Raw genomic sequence first — 22,375 nt, forward strand, 5'->3', positions numbered from 1 at the left:
CGTGATTTGAGATCAATCCGTCAAACTGTGGGCTTCTATTTTAGTAGTTTAACATTCCAAGCAAGCGATTTCATTTCTGGCAACGTGATCATGAAGTTTGAGGTGTGTCAAAATTGTTTAAAATTTTAAAACTAATAATTTTTTCAACCATAAACAGACATAACTCAGCAACAACATTACATTTAACATTATAAAAGCAAAAAACAATAAGCAAGCTTTTTCGGCTAGTCATACAACCCTTTTCAAGCCTATCAGAAAAATATTTTAAAAGAAATACTAAAAAATCATACGGTATCACAGCAAAAATATAATTTCTTGCAGGCTTGAAAAGGGCAGAATGACTAGCCGAAAAAGTTCGCTTATTGTTTTTATTTTTTATAATGTTAAATGTACCGTAGTGTTGTTGCTGAGTGATGTCTGTATATGGTTGAACAAAGTTACCTCTCTACCCAAATTGTATAATAACTTTTTGATTCCGATTTTTTCTTTGAACGATCTAAATTGAAATTGTGACCATTAATCAGTTTAATTTTGTTAAGACTAACACTTCAACTTGTGAAAATACCAACAAACCTTTCAAGCACCGAGCAGCCTATTCGTTTGCACAAAAAAGCAGTCAGATTAAAGTCATCCGTATTTTCAAAGTTTAAACCTTCCAGCTGCGAATCAAAGTAGTCCACGCTGTATTTATGCCACTTCGCTGTCTTTTGTTGAGAAAATAAATTGATTTATACTCAGAATACACGTAGTCAGATTTTGTAATCGACATTCTATTCTCTGAGGTCCGTTCGACCAAGAAAGCATTCTATTATCATATAATTCTAATTAATGAAAACGAATTTTGGAACGTCAATTTTGTACAGAGGGTTGTTTGTTGTTAAAACAAATACACCAATGAAATCAATGCTTTTAGACGTTGATACGATGTAACCTGGGATACCTAGCAATCAATATTTTAATCAAAATCTTTTTTCTTTTTAAATTTAAACATTCTTTTTTGCTGAATGTTTATAAAAAGAAAGAGCTAACAAACCTTCCTTTTATTAGTCAATGCTGGCCTACAAATCAAAACCATCAACAGATTGTTGTCAAAATAAAAATAAATCTAATATCAATACTTTGGTGTGTTACCACATCCCTCCCGCTGTTAACCTTATACACAAAAATGCAGACTCATTTCAACTCGATGTGGAGTGTCGTTTTTTGTGACTGAAATTTTTGAAGCAACACAGGAACCTTAGCTACTCGATACGGTATTCATCACGTGGGTTACAAAATTAGCACAACTTAACTTATTGACTAGTGTTGTAACTGAAGACTATTGAGTATTTAAAGATAAAGGTGAGTCCAATACTTGTTCCAAGCATCAGGAGACGAGAAGATAAGGTGCTCATTGTACTAAGCTTTCGGCACTAACGAGAGTAGGGTGGCCAGTTCCTTTCTCTCAGCCGCCTTTCCTTCAGCAACTATGTCCACCCAATTTATTACACCTTCGGTAGAGGTGAGCGGTGTGTTTTTCAACAATCAGCTGAAGCTGGGAGGCGAACCAGGATTGCATGATTAAAAAGCGAACGCCTTGTCCGCTGCCCCATTCCACGTTGAGTACGGTACAATATTTAGAAAGTAAGAAATATTACAAATATGCACAGGATAGGACACGCTGAAGCCTACTTTCAAACATAGATGTTGGATGCCTTCAGCAAGAACTAAAGCCTTCCAATAGCGGTCCTCTTCAAAACAACGTCTTTGCTGCAAACTGAGATCTTGATTATAAATACAACGGCTAGCATTCCAGATGAGTAACTAAGAACAGTGTTATGTGTGGGTTGTGTGTTACTGGTTTTCGTTATCAACAAATATGTATTTTCAGGATATAATTTTCTTGGTAAATTTGATATGAACTCTCATTTTCAAGTTAAGCCGACTTAACTGGCTTATGTTTACTGTGAAGCGCAAAATCTCGCGGTAATAATTTCTGTTTAAAAGATTAGGCAAGTACCTGACAATAAGATATTTTTAATGCAATTGTGGTTAACGGACCACACATCAGCCACAATACAATTACGATGAATCAACGTTATCATATCTCATTCGTGATGTTATGGACACATATTCCAACTTAACCAGACAATTTTCATTGATTAGATTAGTGTATCTTCTTGTATTGAATGATTTTGTTGCCAACAATCAAGCACGTTTGTACTTTGCAGCTTGAGAGATATGTTGTGTAGTATTTCAGCGCATGGATTTTGGTCGTGCACTTGCAAAGACTACGGGCATGTTTGATGGTACGGAATCACATGTCTGGAGTCGTCTGACCCCAAAGAACTCTCAGTTAGACTATCATGACACTTTGCGTCTGATTTTTGGTTCATTCAGTTCGCTTTACGCAATACGCTATGCCCTCAATGAACTCTTCTGCCAGGGCAGCATCAGACTTTAGGCTAACTGCTATAAACGATACTAAGTGCAGCAGTAAATGTAAGTTGCACAATTCAGAAAAATCTTATCATGCATAGTAATAGATCTATTTTGCTATCTAAAGAGTGACTTATCTTCAGACAATTTGAGAATTCTACTCTGTCTCTCTGCCACAAAATTGCAGTTTTTTGTTCAATAGCAACTGGTCTATCAGTAATAGCCTACTTTTATCACGATAAAACGATCTAAGACGGATTACATGTCGTCCTCCACAAATAACGTACGTCAGAGTCTTTTTTTGAACCAAATTTCAGCTGCTTTGCAAAATAGCAATTTTCTCCGACGTACACCCGACCAGAGATGGGCGTGATCTTGATCTTGATCTTCAAGATCACTTTTTTTTTGGTGATCTTGATCTTGATCTAAGATCACTTTTTTTTGTGTGATCTTGATCTTGAAGAATAATAAGATCAAGATCACTTTAAAATTGAAGTTTACTTAGTAGATAGAGGCATTTTTTTAGAACTCGTACTGTAAAAAGTAGTTAGTAGCAACTACTAACATAAAGCCACTGTTAATATGATATATGTCCAACAAACGACGATTTAAAGTCTCCATCTAATCTGGTCAGTGTTGCCATTTCAAAATTGAAAAAGTTTTCTGTGTTGGTCATAATAAAGAAGTCAACTTCCGTGTACTTTATGTTGACGTATAAGAATATTAAAGAAATATTTGCTTTCTTTGACCCAATTTTAGATGTTTCAAAAGTCTAGAATGGCGGTATTAAAAAATCTGGACTCTAGCCGACTTTGGTCTTGTAAAGTGGTTTATTGCAGCAAATCAACAAGACTTGTTTAGGATCTGAGTATGGAACGGTTTGTCTGAGCGCAAACCTCTGAACTTTTTTGATAGCAGACAACAGTATCAAGGTTGCCAGATGGGTAAATGGTGCAATAAACATTGACATATTACAGTGAAAGTTAAAACTACATAGTAACACGAATAAAAACTCTCACATGAACCAGACAAAAATTTGGTAAAAAATGATGCAGTTCAAAGTTTATTTTTATTTATTTATTATAAATAAAAAGTATAAAACTAATGGCAAATTTTGCGACTTTTTCAGAACTACTGTAATTAACCTCGGCCTTGGGTGTGACGTTGCGATTCTACGCAAACTACGTCAACAATTGATAGGCCTAATAGCAACAGTCACTAACTTATCACAATTCTTAGGCCAGCGATCGAGTAGTTAAAAGTAAAAGTTAGCAATACCAACTATATACCTTTACCCAGGTTGCTCATAGTAACTATTTTTTGCAACATCATTGATCAAAAACTTCATTTTTTTTTCAAGTACAAAAAAAGTGATCTTGATCTTCAATCCCATCTCTGCACCTGACCCACCTGCAGCCGACGGCAATGTCTGTTTCCGGTTGTCTACTCTACTTATGACTTAAAATTGGTACTACTCGAAATCGACCACTGGGTAGAGGCAATTATCGTAAAGTTTCTTGCTCAGAGAAACAACGGCAAGTGTGGGTGGCTGGAGTCGAACATGCAGGCTCTCGACTGCGAGCCCAACGCGCTAACCGCTCTGCCACTGCTATTCCCGAAAAAAAAAATTCAATCACACATATTGATAAGAGAAGCAATTGAAAAGTAGACATGCTTCGGTTGGAGTTTTTTGGTTAATAACACACAGCAACATTGAAGTCATTAAATCCAATTTCCCCAACTTTGTTTGTGTTGTTTATATAGTATAATTGTCTCCCTGTAAGATGATTTTCGTATCGCGATTCATGTCAGTTCGCCTTTCGAATAAATAAAGAGCATGAGTTTGTCACAATATTTTAAAAAGTACACCATGAAAAAGAGGTTAAAGAGCACTGACCTAGGCTATCGGCGGTGTCTTCAAGTTTTCGACTCTATGCTGATACTATCTTATATAAGCCTACTTTCTGTTTTAGTCGTTTAATTTGTAGAATTTAGTATTTTTCATCTTTAACATGACATAGGCCTAACTACGCCTAGCCGACTGCGGACTATCTGACTTTTTTTCTGTAGTTAGGTGACCATGAAATTAGGCATCACTTACGTTAAAAAACATTAAGCTAAAATATTCACATCACATCAATCTCTGCAAGATCATGCATTGTCAGTGCTGTTACCTGTTAGGTACTTTCGCAGCTCAGCTCAATAGTTTACCAAACAGAACCTATGTTTAGTATTGATATTTGTAATCTTATCGTTCTGCTGCGCATTATCGACCGAAAATAATCAAACATACTGTAGGCTATATTCTAGTATGCTTGATGGCCTGCAGTTGATCTGATAAAGCGACATGATTCATGACAAATGCAAAGCAAAGGTTCGATCGGAAACTTACTGTGTAGTGTGTTTCAGCATGTTCAGATAGCCTAATGATAGAGTTGGCTGCGTTTCAACTTCCTGTTTGTGAAATCATCACAATTCAAAATCAATCACTACAATCGCATATTGCGTGTCCGTATAGCTCAATGGATAAGCGTTTCGCTTTCTTACATAGAAATGATAGAAATGCAAGTTCAACAACGCGTTTCAAGAAGTAACCTATAACTTTCACTTCAGCGACACCTCGTGAATGAAATAAATTCATTAGAAATAGCTATACAAATGGGATTCAAAGCTTTTACAAAACGAAATGTTATTTTCCATAAGAAACTTCCTTTTTATTCCGAGAATAAACATTCCCACACGCTAACTTTGACAGGGATCTGGGGCTCATGCAGGTTCTCTGTTGGTCATTTTTGCGTTTCTTTCTCTGTAGTCCCGGGTTTCTTTACATCACTTTCTGTGTTTGCTAGTGGTGGGATGGCGCAGCGGACCAGACTCTCGCTTTGTAATCATTCAATTCTAATTCGACTCTCGGCTCAAAGTAGCTGTTGAAAAACACCGCTTACTTCTATCCATGGTGTAATAAGTTGGTTTAGCGTGGTTGCTGAAGAAAAAACGATCGAGAGAAAGAAACGGGCCACCCTACTCTCGTTAGTGCCGATGACTAAGTGCAATGAGAACCATTAATTTCATCTTTAAAAATATGAACAAATAACACACACATAAAAAAAACAAAAATTTATTTCTACGGTACAAAGTCAATGAGATTTTTGACATTGTTTTCCAGCTAAGAGGTTATCAACATTTGCATTAAAGGACGTTGTCTTGTTTCTTATGATGTTTGCTAAGTGTTTGTCGGTCAGTTTGTTTCTTTCTGCAGTTTTGATGTTTTTCATGGATAAAAATTACTGCTCGCAACAATATGTGCTGCCCTACATAAACAATAATTTTCTGGACAAATTACCTAATTTTATAAATTCATTAAATGAATGTCGTCGTCGTCGTCGGCTCCAGCTCGTGTCCGAGCATTGGTTTTGTCTTCAAATTGAATTTGGTTTTGGATGGTGATGTCGTATGTGGCTTTGGAGGCCCAGTCTATGATGGAAAAGACGTGGGCAAAAGTCACATTGTATGGAGGGTGGGGGACATGGTAGTTTTAGCTTTTCTTTTCTAGTGTTTCGTTTTTTTTGGGCTTTTTGTATCCTGTTTTTTTCAAAAATTTCCGTGCCTTCCCTAATTCTTTTTCTCCGAATTGATCTGTCGCTAGCAAGTACTTCCCATGAATCCAGATCAATATTTGCATGGTTGAGGGAGACTTTCAGCTAATCTTTGTATCTCATTTTTGGTCTTCCGGGGGGTCTTTTTCCTGTCTCTAGTTCACCATAAAGCATTATTCGTGGAAGCCTCGTTGGGTCCATTCGTATGACATGCCCTGTCCAGCGAAGGCGGTGTTGCAATATGGTGGCTTCTAAACTGGGCAACCTAGCTCGATCAAGGATTGCATCGTTAGTAAAACAATCTTCCCAACGAGTACCTAGCATTTGCCTCAGTTTCCTCTGCTGGAAATTCTCAAGACGTTTGATGTCACGGCGGTATAATGTCCAGGTTTCACAAGCATAGAGAAGGGTAGATAGAACGACTGCCCGGAAGACCATCATTTTTGTGCGGATAGATATAGCATGGTTGTTGAAAACACGATGGTTAAGTCTTCCATAGGCACAGTGAGCTGCTTTCATACGTTGTTCAATATCCTTTGCACATGTTGGTGCTGTTGAAAGTATGCTACCAAGGTAAGAGAAGTAGTCTACTTCACCTAAAGGTCTTTCGTTGATATTGATCTCTGGGGAGGTGTGGTCAGGTGGCGTTTGGTTGAGTATCCTAGTTTTATCAGTGTTAACTTCCATTCCAAAATGCTCATAAGAGTTGTTGTAGATGGTGGCTATCGTTTGGAGATCATCAGGAGTAAAAGCAGGTGTGGCATTGTCATCGGCAAACTGTAACTCATGAATTGTATGAGCAGAGGTTTTCGACTTGCGAGCAAGATTGAAGAGCCCTCCGTCCATGCGACAGCGCATTTTGATACCAGGGGAGGTTTGTCGGACCTCGTTAAGCATTGCAGCCACATAGAGTGAAAAACATGTAGGTGCAAGAACGCATCTTTGTTTGAGTCCACCTGTAACGGGGAATGGGTCGGAGAGGGTGTTTTGGTAACAGACTCTGCCAAGCATGCCATCATGGAGAGCACGGATCAGGGTAATAAAGTCGTCAGGGCATCCAAATCGAGCAAGGACAGACCACATAGCAGGTCGAGGAACTTTATCAAATGCCTTCTTCAGGTCCCAAAAGATAAATGAAAGAGGTTGTTGTTGTTCTTGACACTTTTTTTGGAGTTGTCGAGCACAAAAGATCATATCTACAGTGCCGCGAGAAGGTCTAAAGCCACATTGGGACTCTGGGAGTACGTCCTCAGCTAGCGTGATAAAACGATCAAGGAGAATGCGGGCAAAGATCTTGCTAGTGATGCTGAGGAGTGAGATACCACGGTAGTTGTTACAATCTTCTCTATCTCCTTTCTTAAACACTGTAACTATATTCGCATCTCTAAAGTCGCTTGGGAGTGTTTTTGTTTCCCATATCATAAGAATCAGCTGCATTAGGCGGTCCTTTACCTGGGGTCCTCCGTAAAGAAGAAACTCTAGCGGAATGTTGTCTGGTCCCGGAGCTTTGTTTTTCTTCATGTGTTTGATAGCCTTATTGAGTTCATTAAGTGTAGGTGGTGTGGACATCCAATCGCGGGTGGGATATTGTGGAGTATTGCGGAGAAGGTCACTGTGAGGAGATGGGTGGTTATTTAACAATGCTTCAAAATGCGACTTCCAACGACCAATGATTCCTTCGGTGTCAGTGATAATGTTTGAGCCAGCTGCGTCTTTTAGACCCCCCACTGATGACTTAGTCGGTCCAAAGATTTCTTTCGTCGCAGCATAAAAGCTGCGCATATCTCGTTGGTCGGCATATTTTTGCAGATCTTCAGCTTTCTGTTGCCACCACTTGTTTTGGGCCTTACGAATTCCTTTTTGGCATGCTGTGGCAGCTTGTCGATGTTTTAGTTTGTTGGTTGGAGAAGGATTATTTTCAAAAGTGAGTCGTGCACATCGTTTACTTTCAATAAGGTTGGTGATTTTTTCGTCGTTTTCATTTCATCATTTCTTGTGTTTGTAACCAATTGTTGCTTTAGCTGCAGCGGACATTGCGTCTCGGAGTGTAGTCTATTGGTCTTCAACTGTGGCGTTATCTGGAAGGTTTAGCTCATGCAGGTTCTTATGCAATAGCTTCTGCAATAGCTTCTTGGAAGGATTGCGAGGTGTTGGGATCATGAAGCTTGCTACAGTCAAATCGACGATGGGAAATATTCGCCGAGATGCGTCTAGTTGGTCTACGGATCTCAATGTTCAGGCGGCATATCAGAAGGCGATGATCTGTCCAGCAGTCATCTGCTCCTGGCATAGAGCGTGTGATTTTCACATCTTCTCGGTCTTTTGTTCTTGTGAGGACATAGTCAAGGGTGTGCCATTTCTTGGAGCGAGGGTGTCTCCATGTAGTCTTACGACGGTGAGGTAATTGGAAAAGAGTGTTTGTTACGTTTAGATTTTGTTCAGCACAAAGACCCAGCAGAAGTTCTCCGTTTGCATTGCATTTCCCAATACCATGATGGCCTATGACACCCTTCCACATGTGATGGTCCCTGCCAACTCTGGCATTGAAGTCACCTAGCACAACAAGTTTGCCTAGATAGCGAACGTTTCGGATAGTATGTGTGAGCTGGTTATAAAAGGAGATCTTGTCTTCATCTTCAGATGTGAGTGTTGGAGCATAGACTGAGATCAGGGTGAGATAGCGTTTCTTGGTGAGTGGAATTCTTATCGTCATCATCCGTTCATTGATTATACTTGGGACAAGATTGTGTTGGTTTACAAGCTGGGAACGGATAGCAAAACCTACACCATGAATGCGCGGTTCGTCAGTGCTCTTTCCTTTCCAAAAGATGGTATAGCCAGATCCATTTTCTCTTATCCTGCCCTCTCCAGCAAATCTGGTCTCGCTGAGAGCTGCCACATCGATGTTGAAGCGTGCAAGTTCTTTACATACCAAAGCTGTGCGACGTTCTGGTCGGTCATTGTTGCTTTTGTCTTGTAGTGTACGGACGTTCCAAGCACCCAATGTGAAGGGTAGCTTAGTAGTCATAGGTATATGTGTAGGTCGACGTCGACCGCTATTTTGGTAATCCGCCAGCCGCGGCAAGCTGGCCAGATGAGATTTGCGGTGTCCGATGTTTACCCCACCTTTTCTAGGGGCTTCCCCATGTGGGGTGGGCTGCGGGAATCCTAGATAGGCCAGCCCAGACACTGGTCTTGCTACCGGAACCCAATGTCACCGCAATTCATTGGGAGACGATCATCATAGATCCGCCGCCAATGTGTGAGACCGGGTTGGAGGCTTCCAACTCTACCAAGCCTGCCCCCGTTACCCGTAATATCATCGCCATTGGGCTTTGTTTCGGTCCTGATCCAAATTGAGACAAAAACCATTCGCTTGTGTGGTTGTTTAAGGTGGTCGTGACTACGCGAGGGCTACGCACACACTCTTGGCCAGCTCCATGTCCACTGCGGTCCAATAAGATCGGAACGTGCAGATTCAGGGGAACCGGTTGCAACGGGCTTCCGGGTGCTCTGTTCATTGAGGCCCGCCTTACAGGATGCCTGCCCGTCAGACACTGCCCTCTTCCGCCAAAAAGAGATTGCCGTTGGGGACTTTTAACGAAGAGGCAGTCCCGTTGGGGACTGCCTCTACGAAATCGGAGTGTCTAGGGAGCTGACTTTGTTCAGCCCCCATCTCTATGGAGATGCCTCAACGTGGTGTAGAGGTGAACCCAGGCTGAAAACTAGGCTTACTCCTAGAAACTCCTGGGGCTAATAGACACAAATGAATGTAATTCTTTATAAAATAAAAGAAGAGCGTGTTTTTGGACATCCCTGCAGCGTTGGACATCCCTGAGCTAAAGGATAAATCAGGGATAAATGTATGAATTTTTGGCAAACTTGAAATTATTCGTCACTGTTGGACTTATTCTTTTATGCTCTTTAACAAGAATTAAACAAAGTAAGCGAAACATAAATTGAAGCTATCAATAATCATCATCAAAAACGCCAAAGATGTTGCCTTCCTCCTCCTCTTCTATGTCTTATCCCGTTTCGTCTTCATTGTACGAGCATTCCTCTTCTTCGGTAGCCTACCAAATATCGACGTTATGCAGAAGTGAAAAAAAGTCTATCGTTTAGTCTTTGGAGTAATTATTATTTAGATACGAAAAAGATATGAAACTGTCTTTGTATCTTAAGCATAGGCCTACTTACTATACTAACACCATGACATTCACCATCAGTGCAGCTGTGTGATCATAAAACGTGATGTTTATTTTATGCATGTCAACTTTGGTGTAATTCCTCTCATGCCTCCATCAATCATTCACGTAGGCCAATTGCATACAACGATGCCTTTCGTTTGTTACATGGCTTACCTCACTATTCTAGTGCCCGCACTATTCAAATTGAACAAAACATCTTGAGCTTTGATGCAGTAGGCTACTTCGCAAATCTCTTTTCAAATTTTTTTGTAGATGTCAATCTTCAAAACATTGTTAGCTTAGCCTACATGAATGCTCTCTGCAATTCTAACGCTTTTGTCAAATCGTCGTACTTTAATTCTGCCATTCACAGTTTAGCCTACTTGCTAATAATTTTCCGCAGCAGCATTATCTGTTAACTGGGTTATTGTGATTATCACTTGTATTGTTTGTTTTTGTATTGTTTTGTTTTGCATGTATCTGTGGCACCGAGCCCCAAACAGCGGACCACCTTCTTGTTTGCCCTCGGCTTGCCACCCGGTGTAGTCGGTGGGACCTGTCAGTGTAGGCTATAACTCCGTTGCGGAAGAATTGTCGGCAGCAGTGGCCGAGTGGTTAGCGCGTTGGGCTCGCAGTCGAGAGCCTGCATGTTCGACTCCAGCCACCCGCACTGGCTGTTGTTTTTCTGGGCAAGAAACTTTACGATAATTGCCTCTACTCAGTGATCAATTTCGAGTAATGGGTAGTACCAAATTTAAGTCATAAGTAGAGTAGACAACCGGAAACAGACATTGCCATCGGCTGCAGGTGGGTCAGGTGTAAGTCAGAAGGCGTAGGCTACACCGATGCATAGCGCTCAAGTCCGCTTTCCCGCAATGCAGGATAAAGATCAACAAACAAAACAATGTGTCAATCTGTGGTGTATCAACGAACTTTAGAAGACTCGATAGAAGAAGAATTGTTTGCTTCTGTTTTTGCATTTTTTATAGTAAATGTGGGTCTATTGGTTTGATGCAAATAACTAATAAATAGACAAGCAAAACAAAGTAGCCTACGGTAACCATAGCGGGTTTAGCACAATGTAACCTATTAGGCTAGCCTACATACAAAACAAAATATCTCACATAATGACTCAAACGTTTTCGACACGTAGCCTACGTGTGTCCTCATCAGGAATTAAATCTGCAATATACATAAAAAATTTGAGTTTGAGTAATTATGTTAGATGTTTTGTTTTGTAAGAAATACATTATTAAACTCGCTAAAGTTAGGCTACTTTGTTTTGCTTGTCTGTGGTTCAAAAATGCAAACTCTCTACCAAAGCTTTATTAAATAATGAATAAGTAGTTGAAAAGGAATGCCACACAATGATGAAACTTACTCTAAACAACTGACATGTTTTTAGTAGAAAAATTATTAGCTGATTTGGCTGGAAGCTCTGAAAATCTCAAGATTTCAACCGTTTATGTTTCATCTTGATCCTGGGCCAATGCTGAGCGGAATGTGATTTTTTTTTATGGTTTAGGCATGTGACAAACAACTAGAACACAAGTTTCATGTGATCTGTTTCTAGCCGTATAATTTACTCGTCCTAGTCATTCTTGTATCACTTTTTCAGTTTGTGCTTTTCCGTCCGGAGTGTCGTTACAGTTACAGTGTCATAGTTATACTCCGCCCAGTTAGCTCAGTGGTTACGTGCCCGGCTTAAGATCACGCAGTGCAAGTTCGACACTCGGGGTGTGCACTTGAGCAACGCATTTTAGGACTACTCTCCATTCAGCGGCACCTGGTGAATGGAATAGTTTCCCGGCAACAATTCTTCAACAATTGAATAAACTTCACTCTGCCAAACTCTGTAACCGGCCCTGTGTCAAAAACCTCTACAAGTAGCGAAACTACCAGGAATAACCAATCAAGGCTTTGTCAGTCCGAGGATAAAGCTTCAAAACTAAACCCAAACGATGGTGCAAAGTCAAATTTATCTTACAATTTTCATTTTATGTATATTGCAGATTAAAGTAATTGCTGATAAGGACACACGTACTTGTCGAAAAATTTTGAGTTATTATGCTATTTTTTTGTGTATGATACATTATGTTAAACCTACTAAGGTTATTTTGTTTGTTTGTTTAAGGTTTAAAACTACGATTTACGCCACGGTATCAACTTTAAAATTTTTTATCAAATTTTGTTGCATCTTGTAAAATTTCATAAAGTTTCTGGCAACACTGTATTTCTGAAGCAGTTTCATTTGGAAAAGGAAATTTGTAGCTAAAGGAGGAAATGAGAGATTTTGCAAAAGAAATGAAACAAGTGTAGGATAGTTTCAAACAAAGAGATGCATGCATAATTCATCATGAAGTCGCGTCCAGCGCAAGATTATTTTACACCATAGGTCAGCTTCAATTTTTGCTTCCCACTGCTTCAGGGATATCTAGAGAAGGGGATATGAAGGCTCGCAGCGATTGCTTTATTCTCATGACACTACCAGGGTGGTAGTTTGTAGTGCTTCAAACATGTGTTTTTTTTTTTAAATTGTAGAAATTTTTGTAGTGCAGCTGGTACAATGAGCTACAGAAGACAGTTAGCAAATGTTACGTAGAGCATATTTAAAGAATACGGTACTTGTTTACAAAGACAGTTGAAAAGTTACTGTACCAGTAAGCTGTTTTTTTCAACAAAGCCTTTGCAGTAGGCTAGATGTAAAGCAAGTATGATGGCTATCCCTCGTCTTCGAGGATGATGGCTTTCGCGATAAAATAACTCACCGTTAGCATCTAGCCTACAACAAAGCCTTTGCAGTAAGCTAGATGTAAAGCAAGTATATAGGTAGTTGAATTAACAAGCAACCATGAGCATGTTGTGAATATCCAGGCCTGATTCTAATAGCGCAATGCAAGTTATCATAACAAGATTTATTAAACTACTATCAGTGCCAATTGTCATTTTACGATAAACAGAGATTATTTACGATAAACAAAAGCCCTTCTATTGTCAGATGTAATAAAAGCCTTTGTATCCCCTTCTTTAGATATCCCTGCACTGCTTTTGCAGTTTGGCCAAATGCATGTAGGGAGCTGGTATACAAGTACCCACCCCCTTGGCAACTCATGACGAAGAGGAATTGACCAAAACATGTGGATTGAAGTGTGTGAACAGTAAGGGAACGTTCAAATATTACGTAACGCTATCGAGGGGGAGGGGGGTTTATGCAAAGCGTTACGTTAGCGTCACATCGGGGGGGAAGGGGTTCAAGCAAAACATTACGTAACGCTTTCGAGTACGGAATGGTAGTTTTTTGTGCTGAATTTGTAGTGAAAAAGCGTTACATGGGGGAGGGGGGGATTGAAAAAAACGTTACGTTGGCGTTACATGGGGGAGGGAAGGTCAAAAATTCGGAAAAAAAGTGTTACATAATATTTGAACGTTCCCTAAAGCAAAGGTAAAGTAGTTTCACTCTATATGTTTGGTTGAGTCCTGTCTTTGTCATGAGTTACCAAGGGGGGGGGTTTGTATACCAGCTCCGCATTTTGTGGTACGGGTAGTAATGAGCTCAAAATGTGCGATAATTGTATCAGATTACTTGAGGTATAGAAAATGAAAAATAAGATCATTTCAATATTTAGCGGCAACGGTTCTCTTGAGGTATGTGCTTCAGCAATGCATTTCAGGACAACTTTTCATTTATAGGAATATATCCCTGGCAACAACACTTCAACAATTGTCAAAAACTTCACTTTGTCAATCTTGTTGACTGGGCTTGCGTCAGTGGTTCAAAGCCTTTACAAATATGCTATGCTCTCAAAGAAGCATTGTCAGTCCGAGGATAAAGATTCAATCAATCATCTGTAGTAAATGCACATGTAGTTCACTGCTGGAAGATCACTGACTTCCGTATAAGAATGATACCGTGGTCACTGGTCAGTCTTTTGGTCATCACTTGGTAATTCGTTTATTCAAATATTACATCATGCTATTTTCCACTTAGAGTATGAAGTTTATTGGAACCATCATACTGACCGTAGGTGATTTAGCCTATGAAATAAGCGCAAATCATTTTATAACTCTTTATATGAATTACTCCCATTCTTTTTGATTGACCAGATGACCACGTTTGGTATGATATACCAAAGTCACTTGGTGGCTGGGAGTTGTGGTTGCAAATATTTATGAGTCGGTAGCATACAAAACTTAATGTAGTTTGTTGAATTCGGCACAGCTCCACATTCAATTCAATGCACAAATGCCATAGACTCTGCCAACCCCACAGACCCGAAGGTGTCGAAACCTGAAGACTTCACTCTCAACAGATAGGCCACACCCCCAACATGAGGATTAATTCATAGTCTGTAACAAAATCGGTTAATGATAAAATAGCAGAAAATAAACATATTATTTTTATATATACCATATATACCTGTGGAAGCTACACATTGGAGGCAATGTAAAAACCATGCAGTTATCTCAGTCAAGGTAACCCACATGAAATGTATTTAATTTGCCATGTAAAATAACAACCATTGTCAAAATGTCATCCAATTTAAAAGTTATACTTCCTGTAGATGACTATTTAGTATTTATATCTTATTCTTATTATGAGAAATTTAGGTTAGATTTTGTCAAGCTAAGCACAATGCATGATAATGGGTATACAAATAATAACAAATTCACTTCAACTCTAAAAGTAGGATACTTCCGCTGCAGTTACACAATCCTGTTTCACAGTCACGACCCATCATTTGAAAACCCTTGACCTAGACTGTGACAATAACTTGTGGTTCATTGAAGTCATCACTGATTTTCATCTTTATCCTAAAAGCGTTGACTTAAATGCCACTTTTTACTAATTATATTCCAAAACTGACACAAGACCCATTCTTTTATCAGATGTCGAAGCATGCTAAAATGCTCACAAAAGCTTGCATTTTGATCAATATAATATATATACACCTGTTAGGACAGGGATTGGACTGACAAGAAATATTTCCGCAAAACTCATTTACTGAAATCATTTCTTAATTCCATACTGCTGTACTCAGTAAGGGAATCTTGTTAAGATTGTATGTCTGCTAGTATTCAGTGCTGTTGAGATCATAAAGAAATCAGTGTACTCTAAGGATGAACATTGAATAAAGTTATTAGTTATTATCATTACTTTTTCAGGTTTCAAATTTATAATGAAATTTTTCAGATAATGGCTTGAATGATTTGTGTGTTTGTATGGGTTGATTTTTAACATGCATTTTTGGAAAAATATACAGTGGTCTTTTTTGTATCATCATCAGTATCCTTTTTTATTACCGTTGCGTCACAAATCTTTCACACATTTGAAACTGAACTGTTTAAAGTCGAAAAAAATGCATTTTTTGTCATCCTCTGCCAATGCTGTACAGTTTATTCCTAAACGGCATATTACTAGGTATTTTACAAGGAAAACATTGTTCCTAACCTCCAGATTCCATTATTGGATTATTGGTGGTGCTGTAGGAGTAACTCTGTATGCTAAAAAAAGATACAATGAGGCAAATGTACCAGATCTCTCTTGGTTTAAAAATGGAATTAATAAAACAGATCATGCTTTGGATGAAGTTTTGAGAAAGTTAAAGTTGGCAATGATTAATTCAATGACTTTGAAACAACTCTATTTGGATGTACTGGCTACAATCATACCTCATCAAAAGTTTGATGTTTTAAATATCGGCATGTCATCTTCTCTTCTCTCAAATGCATCTTTTCAAACAGCTATCTTTTACAAAAATCCAACTGATGGTGCAGCTTCAGACAAGGCCAAAGATAGTTCCAGCACAATACAGCAATTACGTGATGAATTAATGAAAACAGAAATGAAATATCAGAAAATTATTGAAAAATTTGAAAAAGAAAATAGAAGAATGAAAAAACAACTGCTTTCTCGAGATGACAAAGATATCTATCGACGCAGAGCTAAAAAATCACTGATTGATATGTATTCTGATGTCTTAGATGAGCTTGCTGATTTTGATATGAATTACAACACTCAAGATCATCTTCCTCGTGTTGTTGTTGTAGGAGATCAAAGTGCCGGAAAAACAAGTGTACTTGAAATGATAGCTCAAGCTAGGATTTTCCCTCGAGGCTCGGGTGAAATGATGACCCGGTCACCAGTTAAAGTTACATTGAGTGAAGGCCCAAATCATGTTGCCCAGTTTCGTGACAGCTCAAGGGAGTTTGATTTAACTCAAGAATCTGAGTTAAAAGCATTGCGAAAAGAGATCGAGCTTAGAATGAAAGCTAACTGCTCTAACGGGAAAACGGTTAGTGGTGACACCATTTCCTTGACTGTCAAAGGTCCTGGAATTCAAAGAATGGTACTAGTTGATTTGCCGGGGATGATCAACACTGTTACCAATGGAATGGCTCCAGGTACAAAGGAAGCAATTTGTAACATGAGCAAACACTACATGCAAAACCCTAATGCTATCATACTGTGTATTCAAGATGGTTCTGTTGACGCAGAAAGAAGTATTGTGACCGACTTAGTAAGTCAAATGGATCCTGCTGGCAAACGTACCATTTTTGTACTTACCAAAGTAGATTTAGCTGAAAAAAATATAAGCAATCCTAGCAGAATACAACAAATTTTGGATGGAAAACTTTTCCCAATGAAAGCGTTAGGCTATTTTGCTGTTGTGACTGGACAGGGCAGCACAAGTAACAGCATACAGGATATTAAAGAATATGAAGAGAATTTCTTCACAAACTCGAAAATCTTTAAGTCCGGTTTACTGAAAGCAAGCCAGTTGACGACTGCCAATTTAAGCTATGCTGTTTCAAATTGCTTTTGGAAGATGGTACGAGAATCTGTTGAGCAGCAAGCTGACTCCTTCAAAGCAACTAGATTTAATCTTGAAACTGAATGGAAAAACACGTTTCCGCGAAAACGCGAACTAGATAGACAAGAGCTGTTTGAAAAAGCCAAAAACGAAATACTAGATGACATGTTGTCTCTAGTGAACATTCCTCCACAAACATGGGAAAAGACTCTTCAAGATAGACTGTGGAAAGGCGTTTCTAATCATGTTATTGAACATATTTATCTTCCTGCTTCTAAATGTGGAGATCCTGGAACGTTCAACACTGCAGTTGATATTAAACTTAAGCAGTGGGCCGAAAAAGAACTTCCTAAGGCATCAATCAAAATAGCCAAAGAAACTTTACTTGAAGAGTTTTCGAGAGTGTTAGATCAAGGAATTTCTGAGTCTAGAGAAAAGTCTTCCAGTGGTTCCTCTGATAGTGTTTTTACAGAATTAAAAACCGCGGTGAGAAACGAAGCTCAATCTCGTCATTCGTGGAACGAGGGTTTTGAGGAGACACTGAAAGTAGTGCAGCTGAATGCTTTGGAAGATCGCTCGATATCTGATAAAGGACAGTGGGAAAGCGCTGTGCGCTTTATTGAGGATAATCTCGGTAACTTGTTAAAGCAAATTGAAAACGAAATGCAACAAATGGTTGGCCATGGCTGGTGGCAGCAGTGGACCCAATGGACAAGTCCTTCACAGGAGCAGCAACAAAGAAATCAAATTAAAAATCAATTGGAAAATTTATTTCACTCGCAAAAACTTCGAGGATCCCAATTAACTAATGATGAAATTACTACTATCAGACTGAATTTGGAAGCTAACAATGTGGAAGTTACTTCTGAATTAATTCTTGATACTTGGAGGTCTTTGTACAGGGAACATTTTCTTCAAAACGCATTAGGGCGCTGCTTAAATTGCAGACGAGAATTTTACCGTCATCATGACTCAGCATTACTACAAGCTCATGGTGATGACGTTGGAGAAACGGTGGACTGCAGCGATGTGATATTATTTTGGCGCATCCAACGAATGCTGGCTATCACGGGTAACGCACTGAGACAGCAGGTTATGAACACGGAGGCACATCATTTAGAAACCGAGGTAAAAGAAGTCCTGGAAGATTTTGGACAAGACCATGAAAAACTGAAAACTCTTTTGACTGGACGCCGTGTTGAGCTGGCTGAAAAACTGAAAAAGGTCAGAGATGTTCAACAGAAGTTAGAAGAATTTGTTGAATGTTTGCGTAAAGAAGAAAATATCAATTAATTTATTTCTCTAGTATATTTTACTTATTTCTGCATTGATGCTCTGTTGTTAAAATTTTATTACTTGAAATTATTCTTCACTTCTTAGATATCAGCTTTGAATTGTCTTTGTTGCGTTTCTATAACGATAAATTGATGGTGATCTTTAAAACAGTTTTAAATTTTTCTGGTTAGTGGTAACACTGCAATGTTAAAATTTTAATTTTTTCAACAATCTAGATTTATCTGCGGTCTTGTACACATAAATTATGCTTTTATAGCTTTCAAAATTATCATTTATTTACTTAGTATTTGGTCTCCTTTATATGAACCTCTTTTCGCTAGTCGAAGGGTTGGGGCTTTACTTTTTACCACCCTTAACACAGTGATAGGTAATCAGGTTAGATGTTATTGAGCTTGGTGCCATAGCCGTAAAAGAATAAAATATTGTAGGGGTGTAATATAAAATGAGTAATATAAACAAAATTTGCCCCAATTTTGTCTTTGCAAATTATGTGCTTTTAAAAACGCAACACTTTGTCTAAATTTGCGACGTTTGTTGAAGCTGCGACTGCCCCCCCCCCCCCCCCCCTCTGCGTCACCATCTCCTACGGCCATGCTTGGGCAAGTGTCAAGCAGTCATTGTGTCAAAAAATAAAACCAGTTTGCGATTGCGTGAGAACGAGAATATTTTAAAATTAAAAATATATATTTCGTTGATTACATCGTGTCAGATAGGTGGGATTCACACCGCACATACAAAACTGTCTTCAGCATCATAACACTGCCGGAAAAATGGCGCATGTTTTTTTTTTTTACGTGTTATTTTCTTTTAGGAATACAATTACTGGTGTGAATGGTAAAAGGAAATAATCATGCGCCATTTTTGTGCGACGTTTTTGTGTGCTGAAAACAGTTTTGTATGTTCGGTGTGAATCTCTCCTTAGACTACTCAGTTTTCATATCTGTGAATTGAACGTAAAATCTTAAAAAATGGCGCGTGCCTCGTGATTAAGATTTTGCTATGCAGTCGACGTATTGTCTCATGAGCCCTACACTATTGTTGAGTGCTACTGAAATGAGAAACGTTCTGAGAATGCGCTGCAAATCACTTGATGTCGCTACTAGGCTACCTGCATTTACGGAGCCAAATGTTTATCTACTGTTGGCAAAGACACCTTTGATCATGTCATCAAGTGGCTTTCACAGCCTAAATTTAATTTGTATTTCTGTGCAAATGCAGTTTTTAATCTTGTTTTGCAATTATCATTGTAAGAGTACAAATCTTTGTAAAACACGTAATGTTCATGCAATACCTACTCGATTTGGGAATTATGAAATAAACAGTTGATAAAACCAAGTGGTCTATGACAGTCGAGGCTTTCTATAACCCAGCCTGTTTGACGAAAACAGTTTGTTGTGCCAGTATGGATCGCACCCAGCGCAACAGTGTTGATTTTTAACACTAAACTTTTAACTAAGGGAACGTTCAAATATTACGTAACGCCTTCGAGGGGGAGGGGGGGGTTTATGCAAAGCGTTACGTTAGCGTCACATTGGGGGGGAGGGGGTTCAAGCAAAACGTTACGTAACGCTTTCGAGTACGGAATGGTAGTTTTTTGTGCTGAATTCGTACTGAAAAAGCGTTACATGGGGGAGGGGGGGATTGAAAAAAGCGTTACGTTGGCGTTACATGGGGGAGGGGGGGTCAAAAACTCGGAAAAAAAGCGTTGCGTAATATTTGAACGTTCCCTAAGAGCTTTTCCACCCACAGGTGTGCTGTTGGGCTTCAATTGGTATGACCACTTGACTTGAGAGTGGCATTTAAACTTTAAACACATTGTTTTCTTCTAAGTCATCATCATCCATTTTGCTTCAAAAAGGCCTGTTCTTCATCCCGAACATCAGGCTCGACCAGTTGTCTGCAGCGACTCCTCAATCTCTATTGTTAGCATTTTCAGGTTTCTTTTTATCATGTCATCCTACGTTTTCTTTGATCTTTTTTCATTCTTCCTCTCTACCTTATTCCAAACTCGCTTTTTCAAATTGTTCTTATCCGTTCGTTCAAGGTGTCCAACCCATCTGAGACGATGACCACGTGAGTACTCTTCAATATTCTCAACATCAATTCACTCAAGACATTATTGGTGTCTTGCCACACATCACCCGAACCATTCTCATCTCAGTCGTTTGCATTCGCCTAATAAATGTGTCCTCTTTATCGCCCAGCATCCACTTCCATAACACATCACGCTTATCACACACGCCTTGTACAACCTTTCTTTCAATCTGTTAGAAACCATTCTGCCACAAAGTGTGCCTGACAATTATTTAAACTTTTTTCCTACCCGCACGTATCCTTACCGTCACTGCTCTGCTGGTGCAATTATCTTTTCCTAACATATCTTCAAGATAGCGGCACTCCGTAGCAGCTTCTATCTCTTCGCATCCCAATTAAACATGCTTCTCGTACGTTTCATCAGCTACAATGCCCTCACATCTTCCCCATTCAAACCACATCCCACTGATCGTTCTTCCAGGAATGTCTGAGCAACAATGCTTTTTTTCAAGTATCTACTGTAGCCTATGTCATCGGTCACTTTGTTTTCGTGGTGATGCTCTGAAATAACAAATTGCATTAAAAAAATGACAAATTATGAAAACAAGCAAAACGGTGGAGGAAAGCAATGTTGCGTTTTGAAAAATTTGTTATTACTGGACACAAATGAAATTACAAACATCCGCCCCGATAGCTTAGTTGGTAAAGGCGCAACTTCAGGAAAACGGAAAAATCAAGTATTGTTAGGTCAAACCCCGGGTTATGCATTTGGCCGACGTATTTTGAGGAACATGTTGTCGTTTAGTGGATGGAATAGTTTACAAATAGTGAGCGGAAACTTCTTTATCTCTAGACTTGCATCATTGCCCCGTTAACAGTAAGCTATGCTATCTCCTACTTCTGCCTCGAACCAAAATATCTTGGGTGACACAATAGACAGATCGCTCACATACCGTACCACCATTTGGTGTCACTGCACAAGAAACTGACATCCCGCGCTGCGCTACTCAAGCGCCTGGCAGGCTTCAGCTGGGGAGCGAGTCCTGAAACTTTGCGTACAGCAGCCTTAGCCCTTGTCTGCTCTTCTGCAGAGTAAGTTACTGTGCACCTGTTAGGTGCCGCAGTGTTCATTACCACAGTGACACTGCCATGGAACTGTGCACAGTGACCGGATGCCTGCGTCCCACATCATTGGACACTTTTCCCATTCTCGCTGGCGTTTACCCTGCTGAGCTTCGTCGTGAAGAAGTCTCTCGGCCGACGGGCACTGGAGCTTAACCATCTTCTCTACCAGAAGATCTTTGCTCCCCCAAACGAGCACCCTCGTTGACAGAAGTTGAGACACCTATTCGTGCCAGCCGCTCAACTTCTGATCAAGGAAGCTGATGAACAAAACATCTCTGCGGCTGTTTGGGCGGACAATAAATTTAATTCTGAATGGAAGTCAAGTAGGCCTACCACCAGACTCCATTCGTTCATCTCCGACACATGCCCCATCGGCCTGACAGTACAAAGACAGGCATGGGTGCGCCTCAACCGTCTTAGTACGGGCGTCGGGCTTTTCCGCTCAATCATGCACCAATGGGAAATGGTCTCTTCCTGTAAATGTGGTCCCGAGGACCTGACCACATTATTAAATGACTGTAGGCTACCATCTTCAAACCACCTAACGGAGTGGAAGGTGTACGCGTCATGAATGATGAAATCAAAGACTGGCTGCTATCTAGTAGCCTTCCAGTGTAGTCCGGGAACATCTTGAGTCTGAGGTGGTAAAAGGATAGACCCAAGACGACGAAGTTCACGGTTATTAGGTCCACCCGCTTATTAAGCCAAATTTGGTCTATTCCGGAATTACTGAACGTTTAGGAGTGCTAGAAAATTGTCCCTATCCCGATGTGGGCTTAATAAGCGGGGACAACCGTATTGAAATTGATATTAAATTGCAAAGTATTTTGCACAAAATTATATGGTTCTGAAACGTTTGGGCCGCGAAGATTTCGAACGATCGTTTTTTGGGTTGCACCAACCAGTA

At 39.6% G+C, this 22,375-nt stretch overlaps 1 protein-coding gene and 1 pseudogene across 1 annotated transcript; one reads left to right on the forward strand and one right to left on the reverse strand.

Annotated features, from left to right (window-relative positions):
• Positions 1-8,118: 8,118 nt before the first annotated feature.
• Positions 8,119-9,042, reverse strand: LOC145769151 (protein CFDP2-like). The gene has a single exon (XM_082580742.1). The coding sequence runs from the start codon at positions 9,040-9,042 to the stop codon at positions 8,119-8,121; it is 924 nt and encodes a 307-aa protein (XP_082436868.1).
• Positions 9,043-15,431: 6,389 nt separating this feature from the next.
• Positions 15,432-19,630, forward strand: LOC145768315 (dynamin-like GTPase OPA1, mitochondrial pseudogene; annotated as a pseudogene).
• The last annotated feature ends 2,745 nt before the right edge of the window (positions 19,631-22,375 follow it).

Source organism: Aplidium turbinatum, chromosome 4 (genome assembly GCF_918807975.1).
Source record: "Aplidium turbinatum chromosome 4, kaAplTurb1.1, whole genome shotgun sequence".
Lineage (NCBI taxonomy): Eukaryota > Metazoa > Chordata > Ascidiacea > Aplousobranchia > Polyclinidae > Aplidium > Aplidium turbinatum.